Genomic DNA, 20,201 nt, shown 5'->3' on the forward strand with positions numbered 1-20,201 from the left:
GGGGTTCCATTCCAAGGCACCACACATGTCAGCGGGACACGTATAAGTCCATGCTGCCCCCTTGAGGTGCCAAAAATGGCACACAGTTCAACAGTTGTGCATGTGCCAATCACGTGCAAATGGTTAGTTGCCTGTATTATGCAAAAATGAAGACATTCCTATTTTTGACTTAGGTGTCAAATTAGCTACAGACAAGCAAGGGATCTATTAGTAAGTAATATGAATTATTAAGTAGCTAATACTATGATAATATAATATAATATAATATAATACAATATAAACAATCTATCCCACTCTTACCATATTGTAAGGGAAAAGTCTGGGAGTGAGGAGTAACTGGCCAGGTAAGGACCCGTGTAACTGAATGCAAGCAAGGTGTAGTCCAGGCTGGCTTGCCCTAAAACATAAAATAGCATGGATTTAGTCTCTGCAGCTTCATGCTGTTGTGCTATTTCCTATCATACCATATACCATATCATATAGGGCTTTGTCTTGCCAACATAGGAGGAAGTTTATTTTTCTTTCACTAGAGTGTTATAGTAAACATTATGTACAAATCTGTACAACCCTGGTGGTTTTGTTTACCAAGTGTTAAAAGTGTTAAAAGCTAGTCAAGCCAAGATAGCTTTCTGTTGAGGTGATGGGGATTAAGAGGCTGGTGTGAGACATCAAAAGGGTGGGGTGGGGGCCCTCTTTCAACTTACAGATATTGAGAAGGACAAAGCTAGAGTGGAGTGTAGAGTTTTGGGTTGCAATGTAAGCTAGAATAAAGGCAGCAAGCTGGAGAAAGAGTCAGAGCATGGTGTTTGATTTCTGTTAGAATTGAAGGCTACAGCTATGGGAGACACAAGATCATTTCGGGGTGCTGTGAATCCCTCCATCGTAGGCTCAATCAAGTAGTATATACAGTACGTGTAAATAAACCACATATCATAAAGACACCAGAAAGACAGGCACATCCCTGGAATCTCACCCCGCTCAGAGATGGGGGGGCATGAAACAATATGAATTATTTGAACTCTTCTAGCACTTACCGTATTGAAAGTATTTACTGCAGGTGTAGAATCTCTAGAACAGGTGTCCCCAAACTTCGGCCCTCCAGATGTTTTGGACTACAATTCCCGTCTTCCCTGACCACTGGTCCTGCTAGCTAGGAATCGTGGGAGTTGTAGGCCAAAACATCTGGAGGGCCGCAGTTTGGGGATGCCTGCTCTAGAACAATATTATTTTTTATCAATCTGCAATGGTCAGGTTGCATTTGTTCCCCCTCTCTTTAATCAAATGTAACTGGTCTCCAATCCCCTTCTCAACTTGCTCCATTTTTAATGAAATTATACATCACAAAACTAGTCTCTGCAGATCTCATATTGAGTAGATTCGTGGGCTTTTTGTATTTTATCTTGATCCCACTGCATGAATATCATGCAATAACATTCCAAGGTCTCTTTTACCCAGCCTTTCTTTCTTTTAGAGGCTTGCATGGAATAAGCTTTTCATGGGGTTTAAAAACATTAATGTTTTTAAAGCCCCATGAAAAGCTTATTCTATGCAAGCTCAAGATCTGCACAATTTCTAAGGAATAAGGCAACACACAAATGTAAATATTCACATGCTACTTAGTTGATCTCTGAACATTTTAATACTATAAAATTATAAGCATCAAGTATCTTATCATAACAGTATGAGTATAATTTGCTACCACAATATGTCGTGGTAGTCTTCAAGTGGGATGAGAATGAGACAAATTCGTGGAAGATATCAATTGCTACTAGTCATATGACCTTCAGGTTCCCATGCTATTGCACTCATGTCCAGCTTGTGGACTTCTCAGAGACATATCAATGGCCATTGTAATAAGAGAATGCTGGATTGTATAGAGCAGGGATCAGCAAGGTTTATCTTGCCTGGGCCGGATCGGTCCTGTGGAGATCTCTCTGTGGACCGGATTGTGTGCGCGCCCACAATTTTTGGCGTCTGCGGGCCTGTGGTTTTTGGCGTCTGCGCTCACGCAGATGCGGTTTCCGATGCCATGGAAGCGAGTCCCCATGCTGCACTGCGCCGGTTTAGTGCCGCACACAAGCGGGCGGCTCGGTTCGGGGGCGGCTCATGGCCCAGTCAAACGACCTCCGTGGGCCGCTTCCGGCCAATGGGCCTCAGGTTGCTGACCCCTGCTATAGACTTTTGGCCTGATCTAGCACAACTCTTATGCCCTCCCCACACTAAATTCCTAAAAAAACATTTCAAGATGGTTTCGATTAACCATCAGACCCACCTTTTAATTTGGCCTGTCTCTTTAGACCTGGATAACTGTGGATGTGAATCACAGGTTTCAGCTGCCTGTCTGAATAAGCAATGACATTCTGCTGTGGGTTCACTGCAAAAGCTTCTACCTTTCCACTGTGACACCGCAAGATGGATCTCTCCAGTGTTTCAATGTTAATAAATATTATGTAATTGCCACAAGGATAGCAGACAGTTCTTTTGGTGACAAAGCCAACATTCCTGTTGGGGAATCCTTGTACCCATCTTGAAGGGGTGGAGAAAGAAAGAAAGAAAGTTAGGATTATATGACATTTTAAAAGAAACAAGAGTTTTGTTTTTTGCAAAGTGGATAATGAGGCAAAAAACAAAGTTTCCACTGAGGAAAACCACTGTTGTTTGTGTTCACTAATTACATACACAACCTGCAACTAGAAAACAGATTTGAAAAAGATGTAACAGCACTTCCCCTCAGTTTAAATTGAATGAATGCAAATATAATTTATTTATGGTTCACCTACTGCAAACAAAAAGCTGCAGAATGGAAAATGCATAACAATATTGAAAGTGAAGAAAAACAGAAAACAGTAATAGATTGTACGATATTTAGAAATTTTGCAACTTAATTAGTAACTAAAAAAAATAGACCCATAAAGACAGACTCTGAAAATAGTCCTGGAAAGGACTGTGAAATGGGGTGTATCAGAGTTTATCTAAAGCTTCACTTTAAAAGAACATGGGACACAGAAACCACCTCTTTGTTATTACACTGGCAATATCTTGTTATTTACAGGAGTGTTGTTATATCTGCCTTCATTCATTATATTGAATGAATGACAAGACAGATAGCTGGAATTACTTGGGACTTCAATAGATTTATTTGCTGTGTTAGCACCATCATAAAGAAGAATGAAAAGCAGATTATATACAGGGTTGAGGGAATAAAACCAGACTTCCTTTGTCGTTATCAATAGGCTAGGTAAAGGTAAAGGGGCCCCTGACCATCAGGTCCAATCGTGTCCGACTCTGGGGTTGCGGCGCTCATCTCGCTCTATAGGCCAAGGGAGCCAGCATTTGTCCGCAGACAGCTTCCGGGTCTTGTGGCCAGCATGACAAAGCTGCTTCTGGCAAACCAGAGCAGCGCACGGAAACGCCGTTTACATTCCCACCGGAGCGGTCCCTATTTATCTACTTGCACTTTGATGTGCTTTCAAACTGCTAGGTGGGCAGGAGCTGGGACTGAGCAACGGGAGCTCACCGCTGACCTTCTGATCAGCAAGCCCTAGACTCTGTGGTTTAACCCACAGCGCCACCTGGGTCCCATCAATAGGCTACTAACATTTAAAAACCACAGCATATATTTTTACCTCTTGATTCAGATTGGTGTGTCCCCCCCCCCCCCAAGGTCTAGCTAGCTTTCCTGTACCTACATTCCTGAAGAAAGGGACGTTAATGATATGAAACCCAGAGTACTGATTCAAACTGAGGCACAAAGAAGTGTGAGCCACCCTGGGGGAAATAAAGGCTTCGGGAAGGTGGGTGGGAAGCTTTGGAAGACAAGCTACGAGAGAGAAGGACGGGGTCTTACAGAGCAAATCCTCTGCATTATCGTCCGTTTAGGCATCAGCCTCACTGAGCTCAGCAGAACTCTTCCAAATAAGCGTGCATAGCGGCCTTCGCCAAGGTGGCGCCAGCAGACGCTTTGCACTACAACTCCCATCAGCTCCAGCCGGCGCGTGCGGTCCAAAGCGTGTGGCGGGCGTCACCTTGGCGAAGGCGGCCGTACGCAGAGGAAGGGTTTTTTTGGACACAAGAAACACCAGGCAAGTCTTCCCCCCGCTCGCTCCCCTTCGCACCTCACTTCGAGTTCAGCTCTGTGACCGGAGCCTGGGCGGCGGCCGCCCAACTTCCCACCGTCCATGGTACCCGCGAGAGAGCTGTCCGGAGCAGTTTGTACCCGTCTCCTAGCAACACCAGGCAGCTCCTACCATTGGCTAAGATGGGCTTTCCGTTCCTGACCCGCCCCGCCCCGCTTGGCGTTTCAGTTCTCGTGTTCCGAGCATGACTGACTCCTTCCGCGCGCGGGGAAGGCGGGATTATTTCCAGAGCCAACCTCTGAGAAGCCTCTTCGCTGGATGACGTAGCGCTCTCTCTCTCTCTCTCTCTCTCTCTCTCTCTCTCTCTCTCTCTCTCTCTCTCTCTCTCTCTGTCTGTCTGTCTGTCTGTCTGTCTGTCTGTCTTCCTGCCCCTCATGCTATGGGGGACCTATGGAGGTCGGCTCCCACGTTGTGGAATTTACTGCCCAGGAAACATGCATGAGATGAGACGACGAAACCAGGAACACTTTTTTAAAATAAATTATTTTCATCTTTAAAATATTCAGGCTGCCCTCGATCTATACACAACTGAGAATCAGTCCTGTCGAAACTTAAGTGGGACTGACTGACCTCTGAGTAAACATGTCTAGCTCTAATCGCGTTCTATTAATTGTGTTTATTGTCATGCTAGTGTAATCAAACGACAATAAAAATGACAAATGTTCGGGTGCTTAAACAACAACAACAACACTGGGGGCATTTTCACAAGTGATGCTAATAATGTCTTTTAGTTTGGAATTTTAAACTTCTGAATGTTCTAACATTGAATAGATATGAGAAGAGAGCATTTAAAGCAAACCCTAGAGCAGGCTTCCTCAAACTCGGCCCTCCAGATGTTTTTGGCCTACAACTCCCATGATCCCTAGCTAGCAGGACCAGTGGTCAGGGATGATGGGAATTGTAGTCTGCAAACATTTGGAGGGCCGAGAGGCTAGGTCCCTTCCTGAAGACATGCTCAAATTGCTGGTGACATTTTCGTTGGTGTGCTGATTTAAGTTCAGTTGAAGGGTTGTTATTTTTTATTCCCAGAATCTAATGTTAGGTCACCCTATACCATACTTTTGGGACGTCAAAGTGCAAGTAGATAAATAGGTACCGCTCCGGCGGGAAGGTAAACAGCGTTTCCATGCGCTGCTCTGGTTCGCCAGAAGCAGTTTAGTCATGCTGGCCACATGTCCCGGAAAAACTGTCTGTGGACAAATGCTGGTTCCCTCAGCCTATAGAGCAAGATGAGCGCTGCAACTCCAGAGTCGTCCGCGACTGGACTTAACTGTCAGGGGTCCCTTTACCTTTACCTTTTACCTATACTTTTGGGACCAGCAAGGACAAATAAATCAAGCACCATTGAGACTAAATGCTTTTCAGTTCTACTATTTTAAACCTTCCGAGTTATACACTCTTAATATTGTATTCCTTCCTAGTGAAACTCTAGTACGTAGATACATGGCAGAGCTTTTTGTTCTCTTTCTCTTGTTATCATGGATTGTGCCAGGCACGCTAAGGCATGTGTTGCTGGGAGGAGTTGGAACGCCTTTTGATTATTAGGCAAGTGCAGAGGCCTCTCCAATTACCCTCCTTTTCACTTGCTGCTGTGACCGGCTATAGGATACATTTAAAATACATTTAAAACACATCCCCGTCCCTAAGAATCCTGGGAAAGACAGTTTACACTTTAAAGTGCTCCAGTTTCCATAACCCTTAACAAATGCAATTCATATGAGGTGGAGTTGCTTTAAATGTACTTTAACCATATGGTGTGTATGCAGCCAAACCGAAAGAGCTGTAAGTAGCTCAGATAAGTCACACTGGTAATAATGAGATTTAAAGTACATTTTAAGCACATTCTTTCCTTCAAATAATTCTGGGCACTATAGTTTATAAGGGTTTCTGGAACATGTAACTCTGAGGAGTAAACTACACTACCCAGAATTCTTTGAGGGCAAGAACGTGTTTTGAATGTGTTTTAAAGATATAATTATTACTTTACACTTATTAGGACTGAGCCCTAGGATTTCATTATTAAATCTGCAGTAGTCCTGCAATACCAAGGAAGACTGTTGTTTCTAAATTGTTAGAAACAGACAGGTTAGATTTCCTTTGCAACCTACTTCACAAATTAAAACAATAAAAGCCACAGTTTAAAAACTGCTGAAAATCACATGGAATGCTGGAATATAAGATAGCAAAAAGCAAAACAACAATAATGCACAGCTAGGATGACTGTGGATCAAAATACTGAGTCACCATTGTTGTTGACAATTTGGCCACAGTGTTACAAGACTGTTTCTCAACTCTGGGTTACCAACTTTATAGGCTGATATTACGACAGGTAAATCCTTTACATCTGTCCTCCCTGGTGGCAATCCTTTGGACTACTTCTGCTCAGGAGGTAATAAAAGAACATGGTGTGCCCGATGTGCATGATTCAGTGTTTGCCTTTGATTTGCATGTATCACATGCATCCTTAGTATGTCAGGGTCCTGTGGGCCCAGGAAGCACTCTGAAAGACTTTGTTTTTGAATTAGTCACTCAATTTTTGTCCTTATTTCAAACTCCTTGCAAGTCCAGCCTGCTCCTGCCATGCTAGTTTTCTTCTTGTAGGGAGTTTTTTTTTTTTTAAAAAAAACAACCAACACAAAAAAAACACATAGAGAGCAGTCTGTGGGAAGACCCATGTGGCAGGAACAGCCCTGATATCCTGAGGTGGAAATTATTACTCCCATTTGGTTGCAGTGTATATGTACTTTCAGGGTAGAGTTACGATTTGCCCCAGTGCCGGGAACTTGAGTTGAGCATGTAAACCAGCCAACTTGTGTAAACAGTGTAAAGTTGGAAATTTGTTCTAATGCTCAAATCATAGCTGCCAAGTTATCCCTTTTTTAAGGGATTTTCCCTTATGCTGAATAAGCTTCCTCGCGAGAAAAGGGAAAACTTGGCAGCTATGGCTCAAATTAGAAAGGCTTCCATGAACTACTATACTGCTTTCTTTGAGAAAATGTGAAGATTCTACAAACAAAAATATATTTTAAAATGTGGCCTTCCCAACTGTACAATTTGTTCCATCTCCTCAAGACTCTATTAGCAAACTTTTATAGGCTGAGTTTGATGAGACTTACTACCAACAGGGAAATCCTCTGCAGGTTTATTCAGAAGTAAACCCCTCTATAGCCAGGCTTCCTCCTGGTTAAATGTCTGTATAGGCTTGCAGCCTAACAGTGCAAGCTTATACATGCTTACTCAAAAGTAAGCCCCACTGATTTATGTTCCAGAGGAGCATCTGCATGATTTCCATTTTGGCAAAAACTGCAAAGTTTCCTGTGGCTCCTTAGAAGCTTCACAGATCTATTATGGCGTAAGGAAGTTAGTGGGCTCCAGACTGCAAACCTTATTTAAAATCAATGTTGCCTTTGTTATCTTTAAGGCGTCATATGGCTATTGAGCCTGTGTGGGGTAACGGTTACCGTGTGTCAGACTAGGATCCCTACTAAGCAATGAAGCTCAGTGGGTGATTTAGGGCCAGTCACCGTCTCTCAGCCTACATCACAGGGTTGTTGTTGTTTTTTTCTTTTAAAAAATGTTTTATTTAAAGATTTTCATGGATAACAAAGGTACATATATTGTCTCTGTTTTCAGTTCATAGAGTCCTTTCCACAGGTCAGTTACTTTTGCTGTGAGACACGGCTTTGGGGTTCAATGAGGAGTGGGGACGACAATCAAGTACTCCACTTTGAGCGCCTTAGAGAAACAGTGGGCTATGAATGCATAAATGAATAAAAAATATTGATTTCAGTGTAAGTGGAGGTAGGACTTTAGCTGAAGTGCCTTTAGACTGGAAACCTAAAGCCCCACTGCTATCCATATTCATTCAACGTTATGTCCAGGGCCGGATTTAGGTTTTATGAGGGCCTAAGCTACTGGAAGGGACCCAGGTGGCGCTGTGGTTAAACCACTGAGCCTAGGGCTTGCTGATCAGAAGGTCGGCGGTTCGAATCCCTGTGACGGGGTGAGCTCCCGTTGCTTGGTCCCAGCTCCTGCCAACCTAGCAGTTCGAAAGCATCTCAAAATGCAAGTAGATAAATAGGAACCGCTACAGCGGGAAGGTAAACGGCGTTTCCATGTGCTGCTCTGGTTTGCCAGAAGCGGCTTTGTCATGCTGGCCACATGACCTGGAAGCTATACGCCGGCTCCCTCGGCCAATAATGCGAGATGAGCGTGCAACCCCAGAGTCGGTCACGACTGGACCTAATGGTCAGGGGTCCCTTTACCTTTAAGCTACTGAAGGTAATGGGGTCCTTTATATGTCCAGCTGTCCTTTGTCAACAGCAAATTGTCCCTGTTTTTTGTGTGTGTTGAATATATGCCATATGGTAATTTATGGACCTAATAGGTATCTTAAGCCATTTGGCACTGTAGGTTTTATTTTATTTGTTTTTTATCTTATATTTTGGAAATGCACATCCAGTTTTTTTCTCCCTTTACTTTTTTTGGGAGCCCCCAAGAGAGTGGGGCCGTAAGCTATAGCTTGTACGTAAATCCGGCACTGGTATGTCCAGGCGCTTTCAACTGGCCAAGTTCTGAGAAGGCTTCTATAACTGAATCGTCGCATAATAACGAAGCGGGCGGAGTCGATTGATTTTCGGATCAAGGGATGTGGGCGGAGACAGTCGGTAGACTCCGGGGAGGTTCCCTTGCTTCGGTGTCCAACACTTGCCTGCTGACCACACCAGGGAAAATGTCTGGGGAATTCGCTAGGAGCCTAGGAAAAGGTGAGAGGGTTTGCTTCTTTCCCACAGCATTGCATGCTCTCTGCTTGCCTGTGCCTGTCCTTGAGGCCTCTTTTCCTTGTGGCGCCCCCCGACGCCCAGCAAATGCTAAGTTTAGTGATTTTCCTCCATATTACGGCAAGGGAAGAAAGGGGTGAAGTTTCCCCGTTCTCTGAGCCCGCTCGTTACCACCCCACCCGCTGATGTGTTTTAATAATAATAATAATAATAATAATAATAATAATAATAATAATAATAATAATAATGCAAAGCTGCGTTTATTTAACGCCACGTGATTTGCTGCGGCGCATTCGTTCAGAGGTACGTATCCGAAGAGAGGGCGGGGAGGATTTCCTGGGACTATTTTTGAAATAACGTTTCAAAATGGACTCTTTCCTTGAAATTCTGTGTAAAGCAAATCTCCGAAGCAGCTCGCAACGAACTTCACTAAAAGCGACGTGCATTTTAAATAATAAACGCTCCTCAAAACAGTTTGCATGGCGGCGTATCACTCATCTTCATTTCCTCATTTAATTAAAAAAACACAACGGTCGTGAGCTCTCCTCTGAGCTACGTCTGATGTCTTACGCGCGTTGGTGTTTGTGCACAGTACTGCATGTGAAAAATAGGATTGCCGTTGATGACTTCTTTACTTTGCCTCAGGTCACCTCCTCCACCTGCACTCTGGACAATTTGCACTGATAATTGTATTGGCAACATGATTTTAATTTGCACACCTTTTAAAGGTCTGTTCAGATGTTGCTGTAGCTGCCTAAACCTCTTGCCTAGCCGCTGCTGGTAGTGAGCTAATTGAGGGTGCAGTGTAATGTCAGAAGTGGGTTTTGTAGTAAGTAGCTTACTTTCCCAGTTGGCAAATTCTCCAGATGCATATTCTGCTAGACCCAGAAGAGGCTGTTGTGATCTTCCATGCTGTGTCCCTACACCAGACCCCAATTTATTCATGGGACACTTTTCAATTGGCACTGAAGGCAAGATGCTGATTAAATTGGTGAGGGCAGTGTTGTGCCACACACTGTTTCTCTTCACAAGCCCATGAATCTTTATGGGTTGGCAGCAGCTTGTTCTTGTAAGAAATACAACTGCAGAACAACGTGCACATTGTAGGAGTCCTGTTGTTCCTATAAAGAAAGAGCACCCTGTTAAAATCGTGAGATGGGGTTGTAAGAGCTCACGAAACTTCAAAAGTTTTATGGAGATCCTCTGCTAATGAATAAATTGCTACAGGCATAACTTTTTTGGCGAGGATGCAATTTACACACAACTCTGTTCTCTAGGCTTGCATACAGTTCCTTGTGTTTGGCTTAACTGCTATGCTGTGAGAGAGAGCATACCCCTAGAAATGTTACAGCCTAAAGGAAAAAAGTCACCCCCTCCCTGAATTTCCTGTGGACCTTCACATCTCTATGATGTCCCTATTGTTCTCCTGCCTTTTCTCAGGGACCCTCCAGGCGGGTTTAAGGTTTCTTTTCTTTTTTGGTAGGTGCATGACATTGATACAATAATACTGCATTAGTGGTGGATTTATGCTGGACTGTCCACACATCATTCTACTTTATTAATTGTTCTCTAGTGCTTCCCCAATGGGACTGCATTATTATCATCTGGTAGGGTACTCTTGTGCTATGGTCAAGGGCGTACCCACCATGCGGCAAGTTAGGGCAGCTGCCCTACTCTAGAAGCAGGGCTGGTGGGCAGAGGCGGAGCACAGCCCGGCGGAGCGCGAGTTCGCCATTCCCGCCGCACCGCGCCGCACCCTCCCTCCAGCTCCCCGGCGCGCCCTCAGGCAAGGCCAAGCGCGGCGGGGAACCAGGGAGCGCGGCGCGGTGGGCGGGAACGCTGAACTCGCGCTGGGCTGGGCTCCGCCTCCGCCCACCAGCCCTGCTGCTAGGGAGGGGCACAGCCCGGCGGAGCGCGAGTTCGCCGTTCCCGCCCGCCGCGCTGCGCCCTCCCTCCAGCTCCCCGTCGCGCCCTCTGGCAAGGCCAAGCGCGGCGGGGAACCAGAGAGCGCGGCGCGGCGGGCGGGAACGCTGAACTCGCGCTCCGCTGGGCTGGGCTCCGCCTCCGCCTACCAGCCCTGCTGCTAGGGAGGGGCACAGCCCGGCGGAGCGCGAGTTCGCCGTTCCCGCCCACTTTGTGGCCCCTCCCCTTCCGTGCCTTGGCCCCTCCCCTTGACCCCCCCCTAGTTTTGATCCTGGGTACGCCCATGGCTATGGTGCAACAAAAGCAGCACCCTTGTCTCCTAGAACATGGTAATTTAAAGGATTTCGCTATGGGGCATGCACGGATTGGAAATAAATACCGGTACATGTCCATCGGAAACTTGGGTAGATGCAAAAAGTATTGAAAATGGGATGGCATATAACTGCCCTGATGCCATTGTGGCTACAGATCATCCTGAGTGAGCTATAGTTTCTTTTCTCTAGCCCAAGTCCATGAAGTAAGTCCTTGGTTTGGGGAATAGCATAAACTTAAGTCTCTTTCCCATACAACCTTCTTCCTGGCTTGTGACTTTGTGTCTGCCTACATGCCCAAGTCTAGCAAGGAAGTTATGTGTGTGTTCCTTTGCTGCATACACACAGAGAGATGGATGTGTTGAGACATGTTGGGACATTGATTTTGTCTCTTCCTGGCCCTGCAGACATGCATGGATAGTGGTGAATGGGCCCCATAAGTCTTTACCAGGTGGGGAAATGGGTACTGCAACGCTAAGCTTATGCTGCCAAATCTTTTGGTGTTGTTTTTTACAGCATATTCCTGCACATGTTTATTCAGTGATAAATCCCATTGAGTTCAATGGGGCTTACTCTCAGATAAGTGGATATAGGACTGCAGGCTTGAGCTCCAAGAAATGCAGAACAAATACAATATACAAGCTGCTTACTTTGCAGCAATTCAGCTGAGTGCTGTGGAATTATTCTCAGATCAGTTGCTTGGCATCCTCACACTCCTGTCGCCATTTACTTTCCTCGGCTAATTCATCCGAATTAAGATGTGAATCACCAGTGTGAAACCACCCTTTGGAATGACTGCAGGGTTATGAAAATGGAGCATATCAAATACCAGAGGAATTTATTTTTCAGAAGACTCCCCTTTTTTTCTCTCTGCTTCTTTGTCCTCTCTGCCCTAACTCATGGCCTGCTTATGGTTTCTGTTCAGAAAAAAGCTATAATTTTGCTAGCTCTAACCAGAATAACCTGTGTAAGTCTCTTTGTATTCCAGGAAGTTCTGCTCCAGGGCCTGTGCCGGAGGGAGTGATCCGTCTCTACAGTATGCGCTACTGCCCTTTTGCACAGAGAACAAGGCTAGTCCTCAAAGCCAAAGGAATCAAGTAAGATCAGTCAATCAGTCATTTTACTTATATGCTGCCTTTCCAAAAACTAAAAACATAACAAAAGTAGTTGTAAACAATAAATGAAACATCAAAAAGTACCCAACCAAATAGAACAATTTCTACATAAATCATAAGATCAAAAATAAAGATGCAGAAATTAACAGCAACAGCCACACCCAACAACTCCCCCAAACAATACCCCAGTCCCCAGATCAAATGAACCTTCTCTCTAATTTCACTTAGACCTAATTTTATTGTATTATAATCTGTTTTTAACCACCTTTGGGGTTGGAAACTGGCAGACGTTCATTCCATATCAAGCTTTATGGGAGTTGTCTTCCAGTTGACACAGGGTGTGTTTCTACTCACGCACACACTCCACCCAGAAAGTGTGTGCCACAGCATGAGGCAGTGGAATGTGGGGATTCCCATTTTGACCCGGGATGTTTGTGAGTCCAACAAGAGGAGGAGGTGGAGCTGCCAAAAGTACCCTTTGATGAGTGCTAGAATGGAGTCCATGGTCTGGATCAAGCCTAGAGGCCAGTGGTTCCCCATTTGTCATCTAGACCCCTTGCCTTCTAGTTCCTAATAGTTAGAGGGCTGCATCTGGAATTCTATAACCATGTTGCCTGTATGAAACAGAACCTTAGGTGATTTCATTAACAGAGCAGAAGTTGACTGTAACAGGCAAGTAACAGGCAAGTTGGCAAAATAACCTTGCTGTGTTTTTCCATGCCATACGTTTTAGCCATGAAATTGTCAATATCAACTTGAAAAACAAGCCAGACTGGTTTTTTGAGAAAAGCCCATTCGGATTGGTACCTGTGCTAGAGACCAGCAAGGGCCAGTTTATCTACGAGTCTCCAATCACTTGTGAGTATTTGGATGAAGCGTATCCAGAGAAGAAGCTGTATCCTGCAGATCCTTATGAGAAAGCTTATCAGAAGATGCTCTTGGAACAATTCTCCAAGGTGTGTACAGAGGAGTAATGGGAAACTCATTTCAGTGTGTGGTATGAAAATACCACTGATAAGGCATTGTTATGATTACAGGCAATCTGCTAGGCAACACCGCTGCCCTATTTTAAACGTGCCTGAAAGCCAAAAGTGAGATCTGCAAAGAACACATTTGTGGAAGAAAGACAGTTTGAAAGTTACTGGACAATGTGACCTGATGCTGGGTGTTACTAGGAACTGGTTGCTACAAAGAGTTTTAGTGTGTTGACATATGTCACTTATGGCATCCTGCACAGATCCTGGTACAAGATGACAGGGTCAGGCTGGTATAACAGAAAGTGGGATTTTGTAGACTAGGGACAACATGAGGAAACTGTGGTGAATGTGGAACATAGAGACAGGGTAAGGTGGCTGCTATATGTTGTCCCAACATAGGACTAAAATATAGAAGCAAAGCGGGACTGCTAATGTTCTGTGTAGCTTTGCTTTTCCTTTTGAGTTTACTTGGAATTCTACATTAAACCAGGGTTAGTCTGGATGCTGAGTGGAAGGGGTGTGTGTTGATATCTGATACAATCTTTTTGGTTGTTCCACATTCTCCTGCAATGAGAGATGCTTTCTGTGGGTTTATCTCCCTTGGCTTGTGTTTCCTCCTCTCCATCTTAAACCCATTCTATGACAACAAAATTCATTTTAAAAAAATTAATAAGGTGTTTGAGGAACACATCTAAGCTCCTGTAGCATCACACAATGGAAAGTTGCCCTGTGTTAACTAAAATGGACATGTTTATCTGTCTGTAGTATACAATTAAATGTGTGAAAGAGAAAGGTGTGAATCTCAACAGGTAACCAAATAGTTTAGAGGAGGAAAACAACTCCTTTAGGCATCTTTATAGCAGGGGTGGTGAGCTTGTGGCCCTCTTATTGGACTCTTAACACCCATCACACTGGCTGCAGCTGATGGGAATTGGAATCCAGTGACACCCGGAGGCCCACAGGTTCCTCATTCCTGCTTCATACTAATGGAAAGATGGTATGGATAGATGTTCTATCAAGGTGAAAAGGACTCCTCCACAGTTCAGAACCATTGGCCAGCGGAAGCCATGCTGGGCTGCAACTTACACCCTCTTACTGACAGGGCTTTTACCACTGTAAATTTAGTCATGGTACAATTACCTCTCATTCTTAGCATGCATTTATGTTCCTTGAATTAAAATGCTAAGCACCTTTCTGCACCTTGGTAACATGGCAATCTCTGCTTTGGGTTAGCTAACTCCTCTGTGTCACAAGTATCTTCTGGCCGTCAGGAGTGGAGACAATGCGTCGGCGGTGAAGAATGAGCTCCAAGAAAGGCTTCTCAAACTTGAAGAGGTGAGAGTTGGGGGGGGGGGCATCTACGGAAAGCTATACATTAACTTGATTGTGAGGGAGAGAAGTTCCCCATTTCTGTTCCACACAAAAGTTTTCTAACTAAATTCAAGCATATGTCCTTGGGCAACTGTTCTACTCTGTTACTAGGCTGAATCTGTGTTAGGGAACATATTGCTCTGTTCTCTGTATCTTATTTACATAGCTGTACTTCATGCAATGGAAGTCTAATATTTTGATCCTCCGCATCCTACACAAGGGCTCATTCAAACCTGTGACTCTTCCACATAATTTAGTTTTGGGATTACTCTGAGCAGACTCTAGTGCTGCCCACTAGAGGGAGCCATGTTCATATCTTTATTGATGGATTTGTTTCTATCTGACAAGAGGGATTTTCAAACAAAAAACTAAGAGTGTTTCCAGACAGAGAGCTTCTAGTGCTTTCCAGTGGTTGCAGTTTTGCTTTCTGCTGAATCTGGAATTGCAGCCAATAAGTTCTTAAAATCCAGCTGCACAACCCACTTTGGTCTGTGATCTGTTGTGCGGTCCACTCAGGACCAGTACAGGTTAAAATCACCACACAGGTCTGTAACATAGGGCTCAAAGTTCTGAAACTACTGAGCTCTGTGTAACAAGGTCCTATCTGCTATATATGCAGCCACTTTCCCCTTCCTCAATCTGGATTTCAGTTTCTGCAAGTTCTCTTGGTATACTGTGCTTTTTCTGTAGGAATCTCCTGTTTCTCTTTCCCTTTTAGATTCTAGTAAACCGCAAGACTAAGTATTTCGGTGGGAACACTGTTTCCATGATCGACTATCTGATCTGGCCTTGGTTTGAGCGTATGGAGCCCTACCAGTTATATGAGTAAGCCCTTTGAATCTTTTGTACCTCTCACATTTGAGTACCATTCTCAAGCTACCTTCCTTCTCTTGTCCCTTCGCCAATGGGCACCGTTGATAGGGGAGAGCTCCTGCCATTTGTCCTGCTTCATCTGTAATCTGCAAGGCAATGGGGTGTCTGGAGGAAGTGAAGGGGGTGCAGAAAAGGAGGAGAATCATTCTTCTCACTTGAAAATGCACATTTGACTCACTTGAATGTGTATGTTTCTGGAGTGATCCCTTCTAATCTGTACTAGTATTTACTGGCAGATTCGGTTCTGTTCAATTTGAATTCGATCAAGACAATGGGCTTCTTTTCTCACTACAGATAATGGTCACACTTGGATGATCATTCCTCTGATTAATAAGTCCAAGGTATGAACAGCCCTTTTGGCTGTATGCACAGCCCCCTTGTTCTTCCCCATGCAAGCATAGTCTTCTGTTAACCACAGCTTTCCAGTTCAGGGAGGGAAAAAAAACTAGTTAAGAGCTTCAGAACAAGTTTGGATACTAAATGTACTTCAAACCGTGGTTTAGAAACTTACCTTGTTCTAATGCTGTTAACTCTGGTTTCTCATTTTGTCCAAACTGAGAAACTGTAGTTAACGGAAAATTACCTGGTTGTGTTTCCTGCTGCTGCAAAGGGAAGAGTGAAGAAGCTAAGCGCTTGGCCAAAAGGCTTGCTCATCTCTTGCCTTGTTAAGCTGAGATGTGATATATTTGGATCCCATGAGCAATAATACCTGCATGTTTCACGAGGCTGATGAAGCTTCTACCACAATCTGTCAGGCTCTAGTAGTGGCACCTTAAAGGAGTTTTTGTTGTTGCTTTAACTGATGCAGCCGCTCCTGCACACATTTTTTTAAAAAACATTTTTAATGTAACGTAACAGTTTAGGTAGTGCACAAAGAACTTGTGATTACTGTGGGAGGATTAAAATTCTCATTAGAAACATTGCCAAGGATAAATTTTATCAAACTATGCCGTAAGGTGTCTAGAGGGTAGTTAGAGGAGGATCAGACTCCTCTGATGATTTCCCTTTTCTCTGCTCTCCTAGAAGAGTCCAGGGTCGGGCTTGGTGCTCTGGGATGTCTGAGAAATTCCCATTGTATTATACTTGTACAGTAAATCAGATAAAAAAAATTCCTTCAGTAGCACCTTAAAGACCAACTAAGTTTTTATTTTGGTATGAGCTTTCGTGTGCATGCACACTTCGTCAGATAGCATGCACACGAAAGCTCATAACAAAATAAAAAATTAGTTGGTCTTTAAGGTGCTACTGAAGGAATTTTTTTTATTTTGCTTCGACTCAGACCAACATGGCTACCTACCTGTAAGTAAATCAGATAGTAGGAGTTCAGGTTTTAGTTTCTTTTCTTTGGCATTATGTCAGGTTTAGATTTGACTTCAAAGCCATCTCAGGTGCAGGCAGTGTATAGGATTATCATCCTATTTGTGTACTTTTCCTTTTGAAAAATGGAATGATGAGTTGACGAGAGGCAGGATAGGAACATAGGGAGCTGACTTACACTGAGCCAGGCAATTGGTCCATGTTAGTATTTCCTACACTTGCTGGCAGTGGCTCTCAACTGATTTCAGACAGGGGTCTGTCCCAGCCCTACCTGGAGGTGCCAGGAGTTGAATATTGGACCATTTGCATGCAGAGCACCAAGTACTACCGCAGAGCTATAGACCTTCTACAGTTAAGCTTGTAGAGCCACCTTCAGGTAGCGAGCTTTCTCCATTTCTAGGTTGTGGGCAGCTGCACTATACATCCCATACCAGTTTGGCTCTGTAGCATACAACTAGGAAGGAGATGTGGGTGGTTTTTTTTCTCTGAGCCACTCCAGAGAAGAAGACTATGAATAGCTTCTAGCTGTGCTGGCCAAATGGAACTTCCAGATGCTGGGAGTGAACAGGGGACCACTCCTTCATACCCAGTTTGTGAGTATCCAGAATCCTCTGGCTGGCAAATGGAAGTAGAAACTTAATGTAGCATGGCTCTTGGTCCAGCAATATAGTTCTTGCCATGGAAAGTGCGTTATTTCAGACTGCATTGCCTGTGGGCTGATCTCACGGCCAAATAGCCTGGAAAAACCCCTCTAATTCAAACTGTTGGAAGTGCTGAAACGACACACCTGATCTCCGAAACTAGAGCAGTGTAGCAGTGCCCCCTATCTATTTTGAAGCACCTCGTCATCTCGAAGGAAGCCAAGCATAATGGATGTCAAAAACCTCTCTTCTTCCAACAGAGCTAAATGCAGACAGATTAGTAGTTTGGAAGCTTCCTTATACGGAAGTAGACCAATGATGCATTGTATTCTACACTGTCTGGCAGCAGCTCGCTGGAGTTTCAGAAGTATGCCAGGGGTTGAATTTGGGACCTTCTGCATTCAAAACATGTGCTCTACCGGAGACCTTTTGCAGACAAACCACCAGAGATGTAGGCTTCACAGTGACTTTTTTCATTTTCTCTGCAGCTGTTTGGATCACACACCAGAGCTAAAACACTGGGTTGAAGCCATGAGGCTGGATCCGGCTGTCAAGGCTACAATCACCGACACTCAGATGTACAAAGGCTTCCTGGAGCTGTATCTGAAGAACAGTCACGAGGCCTGCGACTACGGGCTCTGAAAGTTAGTAGAGGGAAGCCTTTTCAATAGTTGGAAAAGGAAGATGGAGCTACTGCCATCACATGGAGAGCTGGTACCTGCGCTGGCCACTATTGGTTTGGTTTCTGTGTTTGATGTACAGTAGGGATATGGATGTGCTGAAGTGACAGGCCACCTGCAAAAAATAAGTCTTTCTTTTCCAAAAGGAATGATATTCAGAATTTGCCTAACTTTGTTTGCCCACCAAAGTTGTAACGTCTTTTCCCTCAGGTAGGCATCCATATTGGCTCTGCCACTGTTCTGAAATAAACACAGTTTTTTTAAAATATAGGTGTTTCCTGTTAATTTTCCTTGCTGCTCCACAGGAGAGGTTACATCACTGGAGATGTTAGTGTGCAAGTAAAATATAACGCTGTGTATGCTAGGCTAAACTTTGCTGTGCCTTTGAAAAGTTCAGGATGCACCCTAGGAAGCAAGCTATGTTGCTGTTGTTTTTAATTGTGGAAACAAACAAAAAAAGATCATATAAAAAAATCCATACATTTCCCCCATACATAGGAAGCTGCTTTTACAGCTTATATACTGGTCCGAAGTCTCAGAAGTCTACACAGATTGGCAATGACTTTCTAGATGGGTCTTTCCCAGCCCTACCTGGAGATGTCAGGGATTGAACCTGGGTCTTGGCATGCAAGGGATGTGCTCTGCCACTGAGCTACAGCCCATCCTCTTTACTATTCAAATAACTTGGCATAAGTACAGAATTTGGGCAAGCTGGCAACCTTATGCAAAGCAGCACTTGTACTTGCTAACTTAAATAGAGGAGGGGTCTTGTATGAACAGCTTTATATCATGTAGGGATATTATTCAACCATAGTTACTTATTACTGCCTTTCCATCTGGCAGAGGTATAGTTACTTATTACTGCCTTTCCATCTGGCAGCGGTACAGCTCTTGGCTATTTTTCAGCTGTTCTACATCTGACAATTTTATGTCCACACTCTGCCCCAGTTACTTGCAATTTTCCATTTGGTGTAGAACCAGCCCACCTGGGCTTGAATCCCATTACTGGTTGAACAGAACAACTGCCAGTCATGTTAACAGAGCTTACCCTCTCTCTCCTCTTCCGTGACCCAATCTGCTCTGGGGATTCTCCTGGTCCTCTAGAAAAGATTTAGGGGCAGTGCAGTAGTTGTTCCACAAACACAATGACTTAGATTCATCCTCGAGCTGTACATTGAAGTTTGGTTCCATTGGCTGGTTCTAGCTGCAAGTAGCCAACCAAAAAAGTGTAACAATGCACATTTCTCAAGGCTGTTAGGGCAACAGCAGTGGGTGCTGCATCAGAAAAGGATATTATCCCAGAAGTCATGTCTTCATGGACAAATACAACATGTGGGCAGCTGCTGTTGTCTTCTTAGAAGTTTTTGGCAGTTACACAGTAAATACTAAATAATCGGAACAAGCGGTATCTACTACTTTGTCATTTACCAATTAGTGTCAGCCATTATCCTAGGTCCTTTACAAGAGGACCTGAAGAACAAGAGGACTCTGCTTAAATTGGAATCTGCATGAAACATGCCAATTGCAGATTTACTTACTGAACAACGCACATTCTCTTATTCTTGGGAAGATAGCGAGCTATAGCTGAAAGGATGCAAAGCAAGAAAATGAGTAATTCCCTCTTTTTCTTTTCTTTTTGGTTACACAATGCTTTTGCCACTGGTGGATTTCCATTCATAATACATAAAGCATAAATCTTATTCAGGTCACCTTGAGGATGAATACATACATTACAGGCATACAATGGAGGCTGCTTGCTTTTTCTTTTTCTTTTTTAATGATGGAATGGAAATATCACTTAACTGTTCCTGAGGCACCCCCAAGCACCCTTCTGTCAGGTTGACATCTGCCAGTTGAAATGACTTTAAACTAGTCTTTGCAGGTGGCAGCTGTCCTGTGTATTCAGCCTCAAAATCCAGTGCAGGCCATACTGGATTCCTGCAAAGAGCGTCTCCCATTTCTGCCGTGAGTTCCTCCTTCAGCGGCAACCTAGGCATGTTCCAGAACATTCACAAGACTGGACACCCAGAAAGAAGCACAGCCTATTAACTGGTCTGAGTAGCATACTGCTACGTA

General features: G+C 44.1%; 2 protein-coding genes across 3 annotated transcripts in view; one reads left to right on the top strand and one right to left on the bottom strand.

Moving 5' to 3' along the window:
- CFAP43 (cilia and flagella associated protein 43) overlaps positions 1-4,213 on the bottom strand; it is a 54,093-nt gene extending 49,880 nt beyond the window's left edge. For both annotated transcript variants that reach the window (XM_035134003.2, XM_060274723.1), the window contains exons 1-3: positions 4,116-4,213; positions 2,273-2,526; positions 301-397 (exon numbers count right to left, since the gene is read on the bottom strand). In XM_035134003.2, the coding sequence (XP_034989894.2) occupies positions 301-397; positions 2,273-2,526; positions 4,116-4,180 (416 nt within the window). In that variant the 5' untranslated portion in view covers positions 4,181-4,213. The remainder of the gene's footprint in view (positions 1-300; positions 398-2,272; positions 2,527-4,115) is intronic.
- A 4,582-nt stretch (positions 4,214-8,795) lies between these two features.
- On the top strand, positions 8,796-18,391 carry GSTO1 (glutathione S-transferase omega 1). Its single transcript, XM_035133092.2, has 6 exons — positions 8,796-8,902; positions 12,140-12,248; positions 13,000-13,222; positions 14,477-14,578; positions 15,333-15,439; positions 17,934-18,391. The coding sequence occupies exons 1-6, from the start codon at positions 8,869-8,871 to the stop codon at positions 18,085-18,087; spliced, it is 729 nt and encodes a 242-aa protein (XP_034988983.1). The 5' UTR covers positions 8,796-8,868; the 3' UTR covers positions 18,088-18,391.
- Positions 18,392-20,201: the final 1,810 nt, after the last annotated feature.

Source organism: Zootoca vivipara, chromosome 5, assembly GCF_963506605.1.
Source record: "Zootoca vivipara chromosome 5, rZooViv1.1, whole genome shotgun sequence".
Classification (NCBI taxonomy): domain Eukaryota; kingdom Metazoa; phylum Chordata; class Lepidosauria; order Squamata; family Lacertidae; genus Zootoca; species Zootoca vivipara.